Source organism: Dicentrarchus labrax, unplaced genomic scaffold (assembly GCF_905237075.1).
Source record: "Dicentrarchus labrax unplaced genomic scaffold, dlabrax2021, whole genome shotgun sequence".
Taxonomy (NCBI): Eukaryota; Metazoa; Chordata; class Actinopteri; family Moronidae; genus Dicentrarchus; species Dicentrarchus labrax.
Window position 1 is genome coordinate 14,126,393 of NW_026136719.1, and position 21,136 is coordinate 14,147,528.

Sequence of the window (21,136 nt, forward strand, 5' to 3'; positions counted from 1 at the left end):
TCATAACAAATGGTAGAATTCTGGGAACTCTTATAAGCTGAGAAGATGGCATCATAATGAAGTTTATACGGTGTGTCAACTTGATGGTGCACCATAAAATCATCTGCAACAGTGCCAGAAAAGATGCTTCTAAAATGCATAATTTCAACACTCAATCCTGGAAAATGATTTGGTCTATTATAAATTCACGCCAAGGAAATTACACAAATTAGGCAAAACAAAAACAAAAAAATAGTTTGGCAAATTTTACTGGAATTAGTTGTACGTATCTACTCAGCAAGCCAAATGCATGACACTGATTTTAAACAGACTTGTATGAAATAAATAGGGGTTGACTGAGCCGTGATGCGGTGCTGACTGTGTGTGTTGCTATAGACACCCTGTGCAAACAGTGGATCTTGGATTGACTCTAAGGGTTGCTGAGTAAAAGTCAGATGAGTTCCCTGAAGGCCGCGTAGGTGTCTGTTGCCCACTCAGAATATGTCCTGGCGCAATGCTGGGTAACCTCACACTGTCAGGATCAGATGTCGGGGGTCAGGGTGTGACTCTTTCTGTTAGTATCAGAATCTCAATCAACATTTACTGCAAGTAAAATATAAGCCCAAAAATCACATACCAAGGCCAGAGGAAGCTAGCAGATATTTTCTGTAGAATAGTCCATAGATCAAAGCCTTTATGTCATATGAGTTGACAGCCATGTATAGAATTACTGATCATGACCTCACTCCCATGACAGCAAAGCACTGTTTTCTTTAGTTATCATAACAGACCACCAACAGAGTGCCCAAGAGAGGGAACCTCATCTCTTCTGCTGTGATTTATAATCCACTCTGTGAACCAAGGCCAACTAACCTTAATGTAATTTGGTGTATATACACAACCCATAAGAGGTGTATATTGTTTGGCAAGCTGTAATAGTTGTGCCTTAAACCTGACCCTGAACCTGGGTGAAGGCCAAACACCAGCCATCCAGTAAAGACAGGTGGTGTGTGCGGTTGGTTTGGCTGGAATAAGGTGGAGATCACAGGCCTGTTCGTTGAACCTTCACACAAAATAGATAACATGATGCTAAATATAGCTCTCTAATGAATACAGAAACACACACGTGTCACCAGAGGGGTCTTTAGGGGAAAGAAGCATCAGATATTTTTGCAGTATGGTTTTATTTTCTGACAGGGTGATGGCGATGGATCACTGGCTCATAGACAAGTAGGGGAGATATGAGCTGGCCAAGCATTTGTGTTGTGGTACATGTGCTGTTTGTATCCATGGCAACTGCACCATGGCCATGTCCCCTGATTGCTAGATAGAGTCGCTGCCCTTGACAATATTGAGAAACTTAAAATGATTTAAGAGTGGAGCATCCCATTTTAGGCCTTAATTCGGAAACAGAAGAAGTGACTCAGTCTGTGTAGACTGCAGAGTCATAAAAGCTATGAGATTACATGGTTAGACACAGCAGTTTGGTCCAGATAAAGTAGTGATTGTGGTTTAGTTACACATGTGGTTTGAGCCTTTGCAGTTTTCTGACTGTCAAACATAATATGTTTTCTTTAAACTCAACAAAAGTTTATTATATTTTGTAAAAATGAAATCAGACAATTAGACCTCACTTAAAAGGGCTCTACACCAATTTAGTATTGCATTGCATAAGCTGGGGGGATTTTCAAGAGACAAATTAAAAACCTAAAGGTCAAAATCAAAGCAGCAGAGGCCAGGATATTCTGACTTTTAGTCCTTAATGTAGGCCATGCTCCAGAAACACTGAATATATTAATCCCCTTCTATCCTACATCTTTCGAACGTCATGCCCTCAGCAGTGGTGGAATGTAACTAAGTATTTTTACTCAAATACAATCGATCTACATCTATCTATCTATCTATCTATCTATCTATCTATCTATCTATCTATCTATAATGATGACACTGACAGGAGTCATTTATTTTTCTGCACAAGTACTTTCACTTTTGATGCTTTTGGTAAATTTTGATATTACGTAATGTAAAATGAACGTGTTACAATTGTAATTTTATGTTTGAATAGTGAATGTGGCAATTTTTCTCACAATTCTAAGGTCCTCCAGAGCCACAGAAGACATTTTTCCTCATGACTATTAAATTGACTTGGACATGTAAAATGAGTGTCCCTTTGACAACATGCAGATCATTCAGCAAAAAAAACTTAGTTCATTGTTCTGTCTGACCAGCAACTTTTTCTGCAGCTCGTTCGTCCCGCAGGTTTGTATTTCACAAGTTGCTCAGATGTTGCTGTGTCTGGCAAAAATCACTACAACAGGCAAGTAGATACCCTGATGCTAAAAATACATGTGACTGACTCTATTTCTGAGGCCTGCCTGTAATATCTTATTACATGGCACATCGATTGTGGCTGAGGATGATGTGCCCGCTCAGGTATTCTCAGTCTCAATAAAGCGCCCTGATGCTATTTTGGAAGGATTATTTGAGAATATGTGTTAAATATACTTCACACACACCCACTTTCATTCTTTATTCATCAACCTGCAAACTGCATTTTTCCACAGCCATCAGCCGTTACAGGGAAATGAAACCAGATGCTGTAATGGAACACAGTGACAAGGAGGATGGACAGAGACAAGGTCAAGTGTTACTGATAGCGAAAAAAAAAAAAAACAAAAATATGATGTCTCCTTGGATGTAAGATATGTTTCTGCTGCAGTCAGCCATTATTTAATTTCCACATTAAGTCATTTCAATGTGTATCCAAGATGTTGTACAGATATCTGTGGTTTATTTGCACTTTTTCAAAATTCAATCTTTTTTGTCTGGTGAAAGGCAAACCAGAGTTTACTTTGCATGTGATACAAAAGACAGTAGATGCTGCCACCTACAGGGAAACTTAAACAAGCTGAACACATTGTGTCAGTGACACAAAAACAGCATAAGAAAATTGATGAATGAAAATAAAATTTGAATATGTCTGTTAAAGAAAATTAATGTCAAAACATCAGCACAGAAAATAAGCCAGGTATAGACATGAAGATAGATTTAACTTCAAATGTGTTTGAACTGCAATTGAATAAATTGTGTAATTATAATAATAATTTGTGTCTGCCTTATGTACATGTAAATTTGAATGTGGTTTCCTTGTGTAACATTTGGGCCTAGATTTTAAAAACTAAATCTCTCATTGTTGTTTTTCATTAACTTCCAACGTCAGACAGATCACATTGCTATTTAACCTATTAAATTTAATTACATTTAATAAACTCATTTTCAGTTAAAGATTTAGTTACTCTTTTCACCAGGTAAATCTAATTCAAATAGCACAAATATGAGAATACACAATCAAGGTTTTTAGCCAGCAAAGAGCTCTCAAGCCTGCCATCTGTTGGACAAATATTGTAGCTACATGTTGAAGCCACATAGTTGAAGGAATGTAGATTTTTTTTTATGCATTCAAATGATATGACTCAAAATTGTAATTGATGGTAAAAATGTCAGTTGATTTTTTTTTTTTTTTTAGAAATTGTGCTTTCATTAATTCTATGGTAATTTTAAAACTATAAAATAAAAATAAAAAAAATATTAAATTGTATGTTGCATCCCCACCAATTGTAAATGCTCTCTGAACTTTCAATATTATCTTGATTTTTGGTGTCTAAACCTTTCCTTTGGGAAATACATTCAACCTTGATTTAAAGGTGCAATTTCCTTATGAATTCCAAATTCCAGCGTGAATAAGAAACAATGAGGGGTTTCTCCGTTTATAATACAGTATCTTGTTTGAGAGGTTCTTTCGATGATTACGTAATGGCCGGAAGGTCAGAAGTACATGAGAGTCCACTTATCTACGTTATTGCAATACTGGATATAATACTTTATTGGCACATAAAATTATTATTTTCTCATTCAGAAAACCAAGAAACACACATATAGCCAACAGATGCAGTAGCCACCCTCCACATCAATCTACATTACAGCCACACCTTTATGATATATTAGTTTAATGACAAAATTAACTATAAACACTCTACCATGCTGAAAAGGTGTTCACTGAATGAGTGTTCACTCATTCAGTGAACACGCTTGGTAAATAATTGACTGTGATCACAGTCCATGTTCCTTCTCTTGTCCCTCAGTCCTCTAGGCGACAGCCTGGCTACTTATTACATTGAACCCGGTATTGCTACTTCTGATTAGTGAGAGTCAGTTTAAACATTTGCTTGAAGGAATATACTGTAGACACCAGGTGCAAGGTTCAATTACTTCAACAAAAAAGCTGAACAATGCTTTTTGGTAAGAGTAGAAGAAAAAGCTAGAATATCCTAAATCATCAAATGCAGAACCGTATTTCTGTATATGTACATTTCAGTTAATGCATCTGAAAGGACCTCTTTAAATAGAAAAAAAACCACTGCAAAACAAAGTTATTTTGAAATGTATTCATTGAGCAAACATGACAAGATTTTGAATGCATTACAAAAATATTCAAACCACCCATAAATTACATTTGTAATGTGCTTTCACATCAACAAACAGTCATAACTGAGGAACCGTTCTTCGTGTGCGCTTTGTTGTATGGGAACAAAATAAGTTAATACCTCTGAATTAGTAAAATCCATGTACATCTAAATAAGGACCAGCATTAGACAAGGCTGCCATAACTCAGCTTAGTGCGACAACGGGGCCTCTATCAGGCATTTACATACTAGACTGTTTTTCTTAAAAGTGCAGCTTCAGAAGTGAGCTGTTAATAACAGTGCAGATTACCTCTTGCATAGTAGAAACACTCGACCAGGAAATGTGACACTTCAGTCAAGATGCAGTTTAATCTAAGAATGATGTGCATAAAACCAAAGATTCAGAGTTCGATTGAACTACTGAATTCACTGGGTCCTCGAAATAGAAATAGTTGGGAACACAGGTTTTTGTTAAATCTGGAGAGCATGCTAAAAATGATAAATCAGTCTGCTGTGGGTGATTATCTCTCTCTTGAGCTCTAAAAAGGACCTGAGACTTTCATGCCCTCCGTCATGGCCAAACAGAGCAGTTTAAGCGAACGTAGCACTAATCCAATTCCACCTCCAGTTGGCATTGTTGGACTAAAAGGGATCTATGGCCACTAGGGCTGGGGATCCACCAGCCATAGGCCGGCTGAACGGGGGATCAATCGAGATCAGTAAGGAGACTGAGGCTGTGAATCTGCAGACAGCTGAGTTGTGCGATACTAGTCTACAAACAGCAACAGACTGCACTGCTATACGGACTTAAGATACATATAATAGCACCTTAAAAGAGCTTGCTGCTAGTTGATGATTGTAGCACCTTATTGCCTCAGTAATACTTGTTTTCCTTGAACAACAAATGAGGTACAATTAAACATCCAATCTTTTAATCTTAATTAACATATTGCTTTTAATAATATCACTGAATAGCACATAGTAGTCAAATATTAAACAAACTAATTATATTGCTTCATAATATCCCTTTTATTTTTCCCTAAATTGTTCAAAATCGGATTCCTCCTTCTGCCATTGAAGCTTATGAGCAGTAAAGGGAAACGTGCATCTCAATGTGCTGGCAGTGATGAGAATTACTCCTTGAACTTTTTCCTTCTATAGAAAGTAAATCAGAAATCCTCAGGACAAGCTACCATGAGGCAAAAAAAGGACACTCAAATTAATGCATTCACTGTTGTCTAAAAGAGCTTTTGTTATCTACGACTTCACATCTCTTGAGGTCACATTAATTGGAAGAACGCACTTTCCTGCCCTTGAGAGGCTGGGGAGGCCTGAAGTTGTTTTCCATGCGCATCCTCTGATCCTCTTCCTCTCCATTGAACTGGAGCATTCTAAACTTTCCCAGCTGCATTTGAAGAGAGACAGAAAGACACAGTTTTCCCTTTAATATTTTTGCAAAAAAAAATGGGTTTTACCCAAACTTCCATTCTGTAGTGTACAGGAATAAATAGTGCATTTGTTGGGGAGTCATTTTAGTGACAGCTTTGGTGTGATAGTGAGTATTCATGGCAGCAGGAGGTGCACGTAGATCGACTCAGAACAAATTAAAGTGCCCATGTTATTTGTTATGAAGAAACACATCTTCCAGTGCAACTGTGTGACTCACTGATAGGATTAACAGTTTTTGGACAATGGAGCTCTATCACACAGATGAATTATCAGGCTTTGGCTACACATACAATACTTTTGGCGTTATGTTATTTTAATGACCAACATTGACTATTACCAGACTTACACAACCCACCATCTTTTTTGTCTTTCCTCTTTAGCTCTATGTCTAGCATTAAAAGGGGAAATGAAAAACAAAATAATACCCTGTTATATAAGGGCTTTCCCCTGCCGAGTCTCCATGCAAGCATTTCTCAATTAAAGCCCTGAACCCATCCAGTCATCCATCCATCAGGATAATCAGCTGAAGGGGATCAAAGGCTTGTGGCCTGGAGTCATAGGTTGTGGGGCCAGTCGCCTAGCTTATACCTCACCCCCAGCTATGTTACACACATGGGTTTACAGGCAGCTTGTTTATGAATACACTCCATGTGCCACCATCCCTAAAAATCCAGATTCCTCATGTAGTTTTGGTGTTAAAAATTTGACTAGAAAAGATCAACAAAGTGTATAATCCAGCCGACACAGGGCCAGCTCACAGGGGGGACCTGGAAGGCATGTGCTGCAGACATCCAGTTAGTCAGCTTAACTTGTCAACAACCTGGGGTTATCAGACCTAAACTTTCTGATTACATTCAGTCCTAAGAAGAGGGGTGGATAAAAACAAGCCAACCCAACACACGGCATCCCCCAAGAATGATGCTCGCCCATGCTTTGTTTTCTAAATATAGCATCTTACTTAGGCCAAACAGTATATTTCTGGACATGCTACAGCACAGAGGTAAACCCCACCACCACCCCCACAACTATTCAAACTTGGCATAGTGATCCAGGGATGCTGAACTTTGGTTTGACAACAAAAGAGGCAGGGGATCACAGCACAGCCTAATGATTTGCAGGCAAGAAAACATGGATGGTAAAAACTGCACATGGAGAAAAGATCACTACACTACAACAAAATCAATCATTAATACTGGAGTTGAACAGGCACATGCAGTAGGAAATCAAGAAAATATAAAGTCAGTTTTGTTTAAAATCATATCATATGTTATTTTAGACATGAATATCTATTTGAGTGATGATTTCTCGGTTTAAAAAGAGCCACAATTCATTCATTATGAATTTGAGGTGCATATTTCTGGTACTGTAATTGGCTCTTTTTAAGCAGTGATGGGAAAATATGTGATATAGGTGTAGCCCACTACTGGCTTACAGCCATGATAGCAGAATTGGGCTTAATGCTTTGTTTGTAGGAATTAATAAAGTACTACAGATAAAGTAGTACTTTATCTGTTTTGGTGGTGTAAAGTATAATCTGGTTTACTGTAAATGTTCCACAAATAATAATAATAAAGAAAACTAACTGTTAAATGAGTAAATAAATATAGAGTTATACATGATGGAAATCTGGCAAATTATTGTAGTCAAAAGGAACATATTTGCATCACATACTAACCTGTTTTTCAGACACTATGATTGGCTCCTTAAGGACGATCCAGATGACGCTCTCATGTAGGGGGGGTGTGGTCAGTGATCCCGGGTATGTCCAGTAGTGGAGGCTGCTGGGTAGGAGGCACTTTGGGTTGAAACCTTTGAAATCTGTGACACTAGCCTGAAACAGAAATACAAAGACAACAGTTTTTTGCTATTAGTGCAGTAATGCCGATAGCATAATAAACTACATCCAGTAGCAATCACAGTACTCACCTTAAACTTCACCATGAACAGAGCGTCTGTTATCATGTGGAGCCATCTGTGGTCGTCACCTGTCTTCCGCAACAGACAAGTTTGTTTTTGAAATTCAATTTTTGACTTTTGAAGGGAATGCATATCAAATAATTTCTTAATTCACAAATGTAATATCAATGGCACAAAAAAATGTAGAAGACAACATAAAATGAGTGCAGAAACAACACTCATTCTGCCTTTGCTTCTGTTCAGCTTACCATGACAAAAACGGTTACACTAATACAAAATGGACGGAAAAAAAGGGGGGCACAGAAAATGGTATTGTGCTGAAGAGACTCATCTTACTTCCAAAAAGATTCCAAGGACAGCGAGGCCGTCTGGAGCTGCTGCAGCCTCCCCAAAAGCCTTATACTTGACAGCATTCCAGTGCACTAGATGAAGCTGAAGGAGGACATAGAAGGAAAAAGAAAGATAGAAAGAAACAGAATGGGGGTAAAAAAGGGCTTTTATGGTCAAATAAAGTAACTCAAGTCATGCATACTACATTATAGTACATCTACATCCTGTTCTTCATATAGTGCACATTATCTTTTTAAAATTGGGTTGAATGTAGGAATGACACACCAATGCTCAAATATCTATGATTATATTGGGAGATTCATTATTTTGACATCAGTGTAAAAAATAAAGCCTACGTCCACATACACAGAGGGAAAAGGCCAGTAATTAGCAGCAAATCCGTATTTTGATTTTATTTTATAGAAAAATGCGTTACCCCATGCAATATACCTGCCAAAAATAGGATAAACCATAGGTTAATCCCATGTTTTGATGTACTGAAGTATACAGATCCATACTGACCTCAGATGCATAGCTAATTCCTTCAACAGTGTGCTCAGAGCCATGGCAGCCCTTTCCACCCCAGTGGAAGTGAAACTGTTTCAGTCTGTAGGGGTTGTCAAGAGGTCCTCCCTGGATCACTGTAGAAGATGAGAGATGTTAAAAGACATTCACACACCCACAACCCTACTCTCTGTGGGTGTCAAAACTGCTTTCTAGCCCAATACTGCATAGCCATAGTAAACCTGGTAACACCCAGCAGACAGACAGTCTGCTTTATCAAGAAATCTATCATTAGAGCTCTATGGCACAAGCTTTAGTTTGGTATACAAATAGTCAAGTCCATGATAAATATGAACGTTAAAGCTACAATTAGGTTGGCTTAGCTTTCAGTTCAGGTCCATTGGCCAACAAGCATCAGTACATTGAATAATGACACTCAGCCCATTATCAGGATAGTACAGCCTGTTTTCAGAGCCTACAGCTTGCACCGCTGGGTATCTAATCTGATTGTTATTCATTGTGATGCTGCTGACATCCTTCTGACAAAACGGGCCACTCCAGTCCAGGTCAGATTAGCTATGGATGAATGGGAGAAAAAAAGCAAAACACTTATCTTGCCATCTTGCAATATAGATGAAAGGGGAATAATGTGATAGTAACAGGTATGAAGAATTATAAATAACTGATGCTGGTCAGGTCCGTATGGTGAAAATGATAAATAAATCATGTAAATAATGTTTTTATTTTGACATTTAGTGCCAGATCTTTGATATGATAAATATGATCAGTTTGAATTACTTGAATAGTGCAAATCTGTCCTCATATAAACTTTGATTTATTTTATTCTATCCTCCTTTTTCTTACCATACAAACAGTGACGCTTTAAGCAGTCAGGTGTGAATGTATGCATGTGGTGCACCCAGACCAAGCCACACATGGCAAACTGACAACAGCAGGTTTAGGGGATTTGTGCACCTCATTTGAACTATGGAAAAATGCTGAGGAAGAGCATTTGTTTTCCTACAGGTCTCCTCTTTCATTAATTATTTTCAGTGATGGCTACTTGCTTGCTCTGTGGAAACTGTCTGAGCCAAAGCGCCCCACATTTCTGAGGTTATCATTCATGGTAATGATGGGGTGGTTAACGTGGATCCACCCAGCGATAGAAGCAAACAGGGTCATAATAACCACCAAGATCATCTAAGGTTATTATTTCTCTTGTCCAGCAGACGGATACTCATACAGTTAACTGCTGGCTGCATTTCCTTGCAGCATAATCAGGGGCTTATTTGTAACCTTTGATTATGGCCAGTTATGCACATGGTTTGCACTTTCTAAAAACCAAGGTAATCCCACCTTTCAAGCATATGATTGTTGAAAAGTCAACTTTTAGCACAGATTTCCACTGCATGTGGCTGACAAACATATCAGTGCCCAGATTATCACTGAACTGTGATCCCTGTCAATAACTGCAAGGCAGTCATCTTTTAATACAACCATAGGTCATGTCATATCAGTGATCATAGCTCCTGCCAAGACATTACTATCATTCAAATCATCAACTTGAACTCAAGAAACTACAGCTGAAATTACAGGTGAATGCAAATAAAGTTTTTTTTTCTCACCTGAACGGTCATCAGAGTCATCAAAGTCCACAACAACAGAGTGTCCATTGTTGGCAATGTTGATGGAGGTGCACTGATCATAGTTTAGGACAATCGGGCCCAGACCAGGGTCATGGGAAGCCTGTTGAGGGACGATGTCAATGGGAGACTGCCGGTTCCCCTCGGCAACGGGGAAGTTTTTGTGCCATACAGAGGGACCTTATCATGTAAGAAGAACATTAAATAAACAGATCATTTTAATGCTTTTGCACTTATGCCTTCAGCTATATTTTGTGTGATGATCAAATGTGCCTTAAATTAAAACAAAATAATGAATTGAGTCACCTGCAAAGACAAATATTAAATACTTTAAAAAGCACAGTAATAAAACAAAGTTATGGTTTTTGATTTAACTCAACTAATTTAGTTAAAGCTACTGCAAACCACTAACTGATCAAGGTCAGTCAAGGAATATATGGGACCATCAACATGAAATTAGGACCCAAAGAACCAAAAAAAAAGAAATTTGGGAAATTCACTCAAGACTGTCTCAATGTAGCACATTACATAAAGCAACATATATTGACCACAACCCTGATGCAATGTAATATTTCTGACTCGAGAGCCCAGGACAGATCAAGTGGAGGTAAGGTGAAGGTGACAGCAGACTTCCCTTTAAGCATGTGGCTAATCTCGCATTAACAGCGTTACTCATCTGCGTTACTTCTCCTGGATAACGCGCAGCGCCACCAGCAAATCGGAAAAACACTAAACTAAAAATGAGTGTAGCATAGAGAGTTTGGCTGATTGCCTCCACTCTGGATTGTAAAGCAATAAGGAGCTCCTGGAGCTTGGGTTGCTGTAAGGTCTTACCGTCCTCTTTTCCATATCCCCAGTGATTCCCTGTCATTGTCCCTGTCTCAAGTCTGACCAAGCTGCTCCGGTGCGCACGCGGAGCACAGACACGAGCCGGTGCAGCTATTGATGAAGTTTATGTAGTGGCCAAAGGGGAAGGACAATTATCCCTTTTCTTGACACGCCCCTTCACGCCCCCACACACACACACACACACACACACACACACCTGTCCACCTGTCCAAGGGTTTAAAGCTAATCTTGTCTAATGTTGCTGCATTAGGTCAGCCCTCTTATGACTTAATGCTTTCAGTAAGATATTCGATAATTAGTCTGCAACAATGTCTTTTTCTATATTAAAATGATGAAGGATTTTTTGCATATTATGACCATGTGTTTCATGAGAAGCGTCTCCTCATTATACAAACTATACATTTGCCGACCATGTTATAAAAATAGTCTATAGTTTTACCTTTTAGAGAGGAAAAAACAATAGCTACAAATGCATTGAAATGGGTTGGGGTTTGTAAGGCATGTTGGGCTTTAGGAAATGTTTCACTATTTTCTTTAAGATTTAGATTTAGACCATGTTTTTACTGTATATGTTCAGTGCACATAAAGGGTCGCTTGACTTATTTTACTACGAACACAATTTTATGTCACAATTTAACGATATTGTATGACAGGTGAAAGGTCTAAAATAATTTGGAAATCGCGGTGATAATTTGTGTCGAAAGTGCGCAATTAAAATTTCGCGGGCACGTTTGCGTCGAATCTGTCGATGAGGAAATAAAACTGTGCCAAGAGACGTCACTCATTAGAAAGCTACAATGGCAGCCACCAACGCCTCCAAAGAACAGAAATACGACAGACAGCTCAGGTAAAATTTAAACTAAATTCTACATTTCGCAGAAAAAACAAAAAACCCATAAATATCTTCAGCTAAATGTTCTGTGCATTTCTTCTGAGCGGTCGCAGCAGAAACAGTGGTGAGGCTGGACTGCTAACGTCAGCTAGCGTTAGCTTGCTCTGTGCCTTATAGTTATTACAGCATCGGCGAGCTATCACATCAGATATACGGTTCATCAACACTACCAGCTGCTCTAATGACTGCCGTTACCTTGGCATCATTTATCCTGACTGCTTTTGATGGTTAAACCAGTGTAACAATACATGGCAGTCAATGTAATTGAAGCTATCATACCACAAGCCAAGCTAATTCATTCTTGCAAAGTGCTTTGTTGTGGTTGAGGATGACTTGTATGTAACACATGTCCATTTTTCCGTTGTGTGCTTTCAGGTTGTGGGGTGACCACGGTCAAGAAGCACTGGAGAATGCACATGTTTGCCTCATCAACGCCACAGCAACTGGAACAGAGATCCTGAAGAACCTCGTACTTCCAGGTAAACAGATGTGGCTCTGGGTTGTGTTGCTCTGAAGCAGGTGCTGATCAAAGCATCTGATTAAATGAATTGATCTCTTCGTCAGGTATTGGAGCATTCACCATAGTTGATGGACACACAGTGTCAGGGGAAGATGTTGGAAACAAGTAAGACAACAGTTTTGTTGACAGTTGATCTAAGCATACAATAATATGTGTTAGTTTTATTATGTGTATTCATGGCTGACCTGTTTATCCTGTCTTGCAGTTTTTTCCTAAGCAACAACAACATTGGGAAGGTATGCTTTCACAAAATAAATGCATTTATGTTACAATTTTCTTTTTTTCCACCTGCGTCTGCATGACTCCTCCTCAGTTATTCATAGTCATTGTTACTTTTCTTGTTGAATGAAAATCATTTGTATATTTTTGAGACCTGACCTTAGTTTTTATGTTGCAGAACAGAGCACAGGCTGCCACTGAGCTGCTACAAGAACTGAACAGTGATGTCTCTGGAAACTATGTTGAAGAGGTTAGTATGATCAAGGTTTGACATGGTGCCACAGATGTTTTCACAGCAATAATAATGTTTAATAGTATTTACATCACATTCAAACACGTTAAAAGATTGGAAAATGCTCTACAAGGTTAAAAGATAAATCTTACATTTCTCACGTTTCTTTAAATAGAAGCAGATCTATGAATCCACATATGCTGTGTAAATATGTAAATGTATCAGTTGGTATCATCACTCTGATAGTGACACAGATCCTGTTTGTCTTTCCTGTTGCTCCCTCAGAGTCCAGATAAGCTTCTTGACAACGATCCAGAGTTTTTCCACAGGTTTACCGTAGTCATCGGTGTCCACTTGCCAGAAAGGTATGAAATATAGTTCATATTTACTTTCACATATTATTGTATCAAAATAGTTAGTTAATTATATTGGACCCTATAGTATGCTGAACTAGGATTTTCAGTATCATTTCATAGAAATATCCAAATGTTGTGCAGTCCTTCCTGAATGGAGCATTTAGAACTCTGGCAGGGCTTTATTTTAGAAATACAATGAAGCAACATAAAATTAATTGTATACCTTTTTTTTTTTTTTTTTTAAATCATTTTGTTAAGACTGTTTAAACTGAATTGGCTTGATTTGTTGTTTTTTTTCTGTCCAATTAACTAATTCAACAGCACGTGTTTGAGGCTAGGCTCAGTTCTGTGGAGTGCCTCTGTACCATTCCTAGTGTGTAAAACCTACGGCCTGATTGGCTACATGAGACTAGTGGTGCAGGAGCATACAGGTTAGTTCACAACTTTAACTTAAACGTTTAATTGGTTTTGTATGTATATGAGTGGAATGCTTTCAGTTCACGGTGGGCCATTGGCCATGAAATGCAGTACTGTGAAGAATGTTGACATGTCATAAATTAGCCTCTATAGTCAAGTCTTTACATGAGACGTCTGCCTGTATTCACAGTTTTGGGAATTTCACTGTAGCTCAGATACCGTAGTTCATACGGATATTTGATTTTAAAACTTTTATATTATCATGTTACCGCCTCTCTCAGTGATCGAATCTCACCCAGACAATGCCTTGGAGGACCTGAGGTTAGACCAGCCTTTTGCGGAGTTCAAGAACCACATTCAGTCCTACGACCTTGACAGCATGGCGAAGAAGGTGTGTACTTTGGTGTCAGCACATTTGTGTTTGCAGATTAGTATGTTTAAACTATGCCTGGTTCACAAAAATGACAGTACTCCTTTCCATTCTTTATTTAATCTGTAGGATCACAGTCACACACCGTGGGTCATCGTTGTTGCTAAATACCTGGCGAAATGGCTCAGTGAGGTACACTACATTATCTGTGGCCTCCTTTGTGCCAACATGTCTCTCAAATACTCCATCACTCATATTTATTCTGCAGTGTCTTTGTTAGTGTTTCCATACCATATAATGTCCCTCTACTTCTGTCAATGTAGCACAACAGTCAGCCACCGAAAAATTACAAAGAGAAAGAGGCCTTCAGACAGTTTATTCGGGAAGGTAACAGTGAATCTCTGGATTGTAGTTTCCCATATGTTCAGTGACTTTGCTGTGTAACTCAAATTTATCTGTGATTGACTTTCCCTTTTTTGTGTTACTTTTTTTTTTTTTTTAGGGATCCTGAAGAATGAGAATGGTGTCCCAGAGGATGAAGAAAACTTTGAGGAAGCTATTAAGAATGTCAATACTGCTTTAAACCCAACCAAGGTGCCAAATCTCAAATACATTTTAAACCACTAATCGCTGTTTTCTATAGTATTACACATGTTAAGTCTAGTGAGACTCTGCTAATAATGTCTCTTATTTCTCCAGGTTCCTAATTCTGTTGAAGACCTCTTCAATAGTGAGCAGTGTAACAACATCACATCACAGGTTTGGACTTTCTTCCTCAATCGTTCTATTAAAAATACATCTATAGTTACAGCATAGTTTTAAACAGGAATGTATTGTTGGTGCATGTTTTCTAGTCCCTGTCCTTCTGGGTGATGCTGAGAGCTGTTAAGGATTTTGTTCACAAGGAAGGCAATGGAAGCTTACCTGTACGAGGAACCATCCCAGATATGATTGCAGATTCTCAGAAGTTCATCAACCTTCAAAATGTGTAAGTGTGGAATATATGGGTGTTAGCTGGGCTAGCTAGCTGCTATCTTGTCCAACAGTAGGTCTGGATCTATATCTCTCTTTGTAATAGTGCATGATTTTATAATGTGGGTGTTTTGCCGTTCATTTTTGTGTTTTTATTTCAGTTACAGGGAAAAGGCCATGCAGGATGCGGCTGCTGTTTCTAAGCATGTAGAATGTCTATTGCAGTCTGTTGGAAAGGTATGTTGGAAATCACTGAACTCAGTGAAAAAGAGGTTAGTCTGAAAACATCTTGACTGTTTTTAAATTTAGGACACAAATACTTTCCTAGATTCTATAACTGCATCTAGACAAGCTTAACTAACTTGGGAAGACACATTTGTGATTAGCTGTGAAGACCTACAACAAAACTGGCTGTTATTTCAGTTGGAAATCACTTTTTCCATCTTTGCATTTGACTAAAAATTGATTTTCACTGACATTACTTTTCTTTTCCACTAGCCACCAGAGAGCATCTCTGAAAAGGACATCAAACTGTTCTGTAAGTAACATTCTGTGATTAACAACCCATATTATATATTATACATCTCAGTATAAAATAAATTAAAAGATTATTCCTTTAAAACACAGCCTGCACTTTTTCATTTTCAAATAAGTTCTGTAATGCCTGAAAATATGTTAAAAGGTCACTACTTCGAATAATGCCTTTTTTAGCCTTTCACTAATCTGCCTGATCTGCTTATTCATGGTTATCAGTGTATTTACCCATGGAAACATACCCACTGGGGATCTTTTTTGACATGAATATATGTACAGATGTTGGTACAATGCATCAATTCAAACTACCTTATACCATATATTCATCAGTCGTATTTTGTTCCTTTACCACGCTAATGTGCTGCCTTTTCTGCAGTTTTCATTTCCCTGTGCATGGCTGCTTAAGATTTGTAATGCTGTATAAAATTTCAGTCTGCATACAAGTGTAGTCTAAACTGCTCTATTGCTGCACCGCATTACATTTTATTGCTAACTGTAGGCATTTGTCTTGTTGTCAAGGTAAGAATGCATCCTTTCTGAGAGTGGTGCGCTGCAGATCTCTGGCTGAGGAATATAGTGTGGATTCGGTAAATAAAGATGAAATCAGTAAGTTGGAGATTAATTTCCTTTCTGATTAAACTGTTCATTCTTGTTCATTGTTCATAATTTGCTCTGACTCTAGTACTGTTTTCACCTCTCCTAATATAAACCATATTCACCTATTAACGGTACTTATGTGTCCTCAGCGTCATGCATGGACAATCCAGATAGCGAGATGGTATTCTACCTCATGCTTCGTGCCGTTGATCGCTTCTATCAGCAGCACTCTCGCTACCCAGGTACGGCCAAAGTTTATACAGATTTGTCGTTAAAGAATTCACTAAATCAAATGGGTGCAGAACCATACCAACTTGTGCCATTTATAGGGAAGGGAAGTAATAGCACGTAGATGCATGTCAACGTGGCCACCTACTACACAAGTAAAACAGAAAGTAGTAGCTGCTACAATACTTGTGCAACCTGCAGACAATGATTGACAAGATTTTTATGGCTCTTCCACATTTAACTCGTATCCCTTATGTCTTTGTTTTATATTGGTTGAGCTGTGTACCCTTGTCACAGTCAATATTATTATCATCTCAAGAGCTCTGTAGAGACCGTGGATGCAATGATGTCGAAAAGAAGTGGCAGGTGTATCAAGAGGAAAGGCTTATTATTTCACACTATACCGTACACATCATAGTCTGTTTATACTCTGCATAATTATGTACATCATTTCCTCCTGCCAGAATACAGAAATGCAATTATTTTATTACTCTCATTTTCTTTTCTTTTACCACCTGTTCACCCTTACCAGGAGTTTATAACTACCAGGTGGAGGACGACATCAGCAAACTGAAGCTCTGCGTGAACAGCCTACTGCAGGAGTACAGCCTCAACGTCAACATCAAAGACGATTACATCCATGAGTTGTAAGTCATGGTTGCTGCTGGATTTACTGATTGGAGTTATTGTTAAAATGTGCTGAATAATGATTCATTCTTTCACCTTTGTCATAACTTGCAGCTGTCGATATGGTGCAGCAGAGCCACATACAGTTGCTGCATTTTTGGGAGGTAATATTTTAGCACTCTTTAAGAAATTGATACACGGCATATCCCAACCTATATAGTGCTGATAAATTCACATTTCTTCCCTTTTAATGTCTTTCTGTAGGATCTGCTGCTCAGGAGGCCATCAAGATTATCAGCCACCAGTTTGTGCCCTTCAGCAACACTTTCATTTACAACGCAATGTCACAGACCTCTGCTACTTTACAGTTGTAAATCCAGTTACTGATTCTGAGGTTGCTTACATAAGTATCAGAGAAAATGGAGAAAGATCAAAAGAGGCATTTACCAGCTTGCTTTCATAAATCTAAACTGTAAACTGCACATCAATCTGTTTGGAAGAAAGAAAGCGTTTTTATCACACTGGAATGGGATAACTTCCCAAATGTGTGCACTTAAACCTAAAAATGCAGAAGATCGAGGGTCAGGACTCTTCAGACTAAAGGTTCCATCAACCATAGAGCCACGCCACCTTCTAAAAGGTCCTGAAGGGGATGAAATCCAGATAACACCCACAGACGATTTCTACAAACATTTGTTTTTGGTTCATTAAACAAAGCTGGAAATGAAACTAGCAAATTTAAAACTTTCCTGTTGTATTTCTATCTGTTAAGCTCCACATTTTGGATGATGTATTACATTTTAGCAGCACTTTGTGTACTTTAGTCACAACAGGCTCTTATTGCTTGGAACACGTGGAAGATTTTTCGTTAAAATGGCAAAACAATGAACATATTGTATGTAGTGTTGAATTCTAATGTATTGTTATAAAAACATTCAATATTTTACCAGAATTTGGTTATTTTTATGTCTAAGCTGAAGCTTTGCAACGTGCAAAAAAAAAAAGAGATTAGTCCCTTGTTTGTTTGCCAATTTCTGGGCTTGTGGTGTGACCTCTGGTGAGTTAAGCAAGTGTGATTTGTTGACTTGTTTCATAGTTGAAACAAGGATTACACAGTTATTTAGCCTGAATAAATGTTAGATGACAAGCATGTGAGCTTTAGAGGCCCGTAATGTGACTTACCCTCTGGCAGGATTCACATGCAACCCAGGTTAAGATGAGTTTTGTTAGTGAGTGGATGACATTATTTTTATCCAACACTAGAGGGCACTCTTCCATGTGTTACACTTCATAGGTGGACGTGTAGTTCCAAGTATACTTCACATACCTGTACATTGACCAATGCCTGAATGTTTACCATTATATACGCCTGGATAGACATAATCAGCTAAAACTTGCAATGTTAAGTATTCGCCAATATGTTTCTCATTAGCTCTGCCTGAGGTGCCTGGAAGGGTGGAGGAGTATGATCTAACATGCAGCACAGAGTCCTGTTAGAGATCTACATTATGAGGGTCATTGTGATGTAACTGTTGATCGGGTGAAGTTTTTCATTTGTTGTTTTTTTTTTTTTTTCTCAGACTTTGGCAGAATGGAAATTTGCCCTCAGCAGATCTTTTCCTTGTAAGACTACATCCACCCCCCTCAGCTCTCCCCATGCAGCGATCTGTCTCACATTCTCATACACTCACACCCTCCGTCTCCCTCTGTCTGAGAAGGATAAAGCAAGTTGCCAAGAAGTACTCTAGCCATCTCCTAAATGAAGATTTTGTCCCCTGCCTAAAAGATTATCATGTGTCCATCCATCCTCCCACTGCCTCTTAAGATTATCATGTAGTTGCAGTGCCAGCTTTATTAGGCCAAACCAGACAGTTTTCCTTTTAGTAAAGGTGGAGATGCAGCACACCAACTTCTGACAGTAAGAAAAAGCTTAAGCTCAGTCCAAAGCTGTACATAAGTTAATCATAGGTAGAATAGTTGTTCAAGTCTGTCTGCAGCTATTACCTCTGTACGGTATTTAGTCCTGCAAGGTTTTTTTTCTTCCTCCCAGCTCGATGTGTGTCCACCTCTTAAATAAAGACAACACTGAGGGAGTAAGGTTTCCTTTAAAGGAAAATAAACATTTACATTATTTGACCAATGTATTGTGTTATTGGTCATGTTATCCCTTAAGTGCATGAGACATCTATGAGAGAAGATTCAGATTCAGAGAAGTTGGGTTTCGTTGTTCTGACATTGTATGTTGGTAATGACCTGTCCTACATCTGTTTTTTTTTAACTCTTGCTCTGGTGTGTTGAAGCAAAGTTCAGAATTTTCACTTGTTTTAAGCTTCTCATACTCCAGCATCGTCTTTTGGTTTATTCAACATCTATTCCTTATGTGATTCTGTCCAACACTGGAGACTCTGTAGATGGGGCACAAGATCACTGTCACACATTTTGATTAGTGTATCAATAGTGTACTGTGCCAGTTTCTATACAGCTCTGTCAACATCCTAACATATGACATTTTAGTGCTGACCATTTTAAACGCACCAAAATGGCTTATCTATCTATCTGTTTCATACTATCAGTCCTGACAGTAGCTGGTGTGTATCCTTGTAACGCCCACACTCCTGTAAGGATGGTTACTGACAAGAGATAAAGTAGAAACAGGCCAAGGAGACAAGTTTTTCTCTTTTAAACATTGTTTTATTGAAATGTTAAGTATTTAATGTCAGGTATTTAAAACAAAAGGTATGCTCACATTTAAAGGACAAAATAAGCACTTAAATCAAATGAAACAATGAAAAAGTTGTGCTGTATAAAGTAAAAAACATAAAATGCAGCAGCCTACAAAACAAGCAAATTATACATACTTTGTTAATCTAACATCAAAATTTATGCTCCTTCTGTAATCCTCCAGAAGGGCCCATTGTTGCTTAACCAAGCAAATATGTTCTGGTTTCTACGTGTAACCATGCTCACTGCTCATGGATATGGAGGACCGAAACTGCCAAAATGAAAAATAAATATACTAAAAAATAAATATAGGCATTAATTCATTAATACATGTGACATAAATTGATATTTCTGTTTTAATTAGTTTGAATTCTGTATTTATTTACCTTTACATTAATTCCCCTATTCTTAAAAGTTGAGGTGACAAATGACAAAGGTAAAGATAACTTTGTCATTTGATACGTTATTATCATAAAAATGTGGCCGCTTTAAGGAGAGATTATTATTCACTGTTCTGTAAACATTTATGATTGTAATGCAGATCATACGACCAAACCACTCACCTAAATACACCACATCACTTCATCTGATGTGTAGATTTGCTTTAGAAATGGAAATGCACCTTTTCTATCTCTTGTCTCCTCTGTTGCATCCATACATTATCAAGACTTCAGCTTCCAGGCTCAGCTTGTAACTGCTTTATCTTAAAGCCACAGGAGAGGCCCGACAATGGATACGTGTGTGTGTGTGTGTGTGTGTGTATGTGTGTGTGTGTGTGTGTGTGTGGGGGAGTTGGGGGGAGGGGCTGGTCGTTAATGCTAAAATCAATCAGTAAATCAGGAGCACAGCCTGCAGAAGGGCCACACTGCCAGCGATGATTCTCACTGGAAGCTTCGAGCAATAAAGGGAGAGAAAAGAGGGAGGGAAGTGGATGAGTCATCTTAGGGAAATGAAGGAAATTGCATAGTAAAGGTGGCAGATTGGTGTTCATAGCTCCCACAAGGACAAGGGTTGTGTGTCCCCTTGTCACACCCTGTCACTGGATAAAAGGTTGCCATTTACCAACACATCATGAAAAGTGACAGAGAGAGGCCTGAAAGCAGTGAGAGGCAAAGGCAAGTGGAGGTTGAGGGTGATGTCTTCTGATGGTTCATTGCTGTTAGTTTGAGCCATTTACCTGGCTGGGGTCCAACTAGTTCACCTCCTCATGAGGCCCAGGCTGTATTAAAACCGGCCTGCCAGAGAAGAGTGGAGTATTCAGTGTGTTTGCTGGGAGACTGCAGGAGGCCAGCATACTTTAAACCTCTCAGGGGTCTG

General features: G+C 38.6%; 2 protein-coding genes across 2 annotated transcripts; one reads left to right on the plus strand and one right to left on the minus strand.

Annotated features, from left to right (window-relative positions):
* Positions 1–4,409: 4,409 nt before the first annotated feature.
* ca7 (carbonic anhydrase VII) lies at positions 4,410–11,234 on the minus strand. The gene is made up of 7 exons (XM_051379854.1): positions 11,120–11,234; positions 10,268–10,465; positions 8,661–8,779; positions 8,145–8,240; positions 7,818–7,880; positions 7,567–7,722; positions 4,410–5,847 (listed from the first exon to the last, which is right to left on the minus strand). Exons 1-7 carry the CDS (start codon positions 11,154–11,156, stop codon positions 5,728–5,730), a joined length of 789 nt encoding a protein of 262 aa, XP_051235814.1. The 5' UTR covers positions 11,157–11,234; the 3' UTR covers positions 4,410–5,727.
* Positions 11,235–11,870: 636 nt separating this feature from the next.
* Positions 11,871–18,050, plus strand: nae1 (nedd8 activating enzyme E1 subunit 1). The gene is made up of 20 exons (XM_051379846.1): positions 11,871–11,981; positions 12,402–12,505; positions 12,591–12,651; positions 12,752–12,782; positions 12,944–13,015; positions 13,283–13,362; positions 13,675–13,784; positions 14,052–14,161; positions 14,270–14,332; positions 14,464–14,527; positions 14,643–14,734; positions 14,840–14,899; positions 14,995–15,128; positions 15,274–15,349; positions 15,611–15,650; positions 16,166–16,252; positions 16,393–16,485; positions 17,004–17,118; positions 17,213–17,262; positions 17,363–18,050. Exons 1-20 carry the CDS (start codon positions 11,932–11,934, stop codon positions 17,470–17,472), a joined length of 1,602 nt encoding a protein of 533 aa, XP_051235806.1. The 5' UTR covers positions 11,871–11,931; the 3' UTR covers positions 17,473–18,050.
* The last annotated feature ends 3,086 nt before the right edge of the window (positions 18,051–21,136 follow it).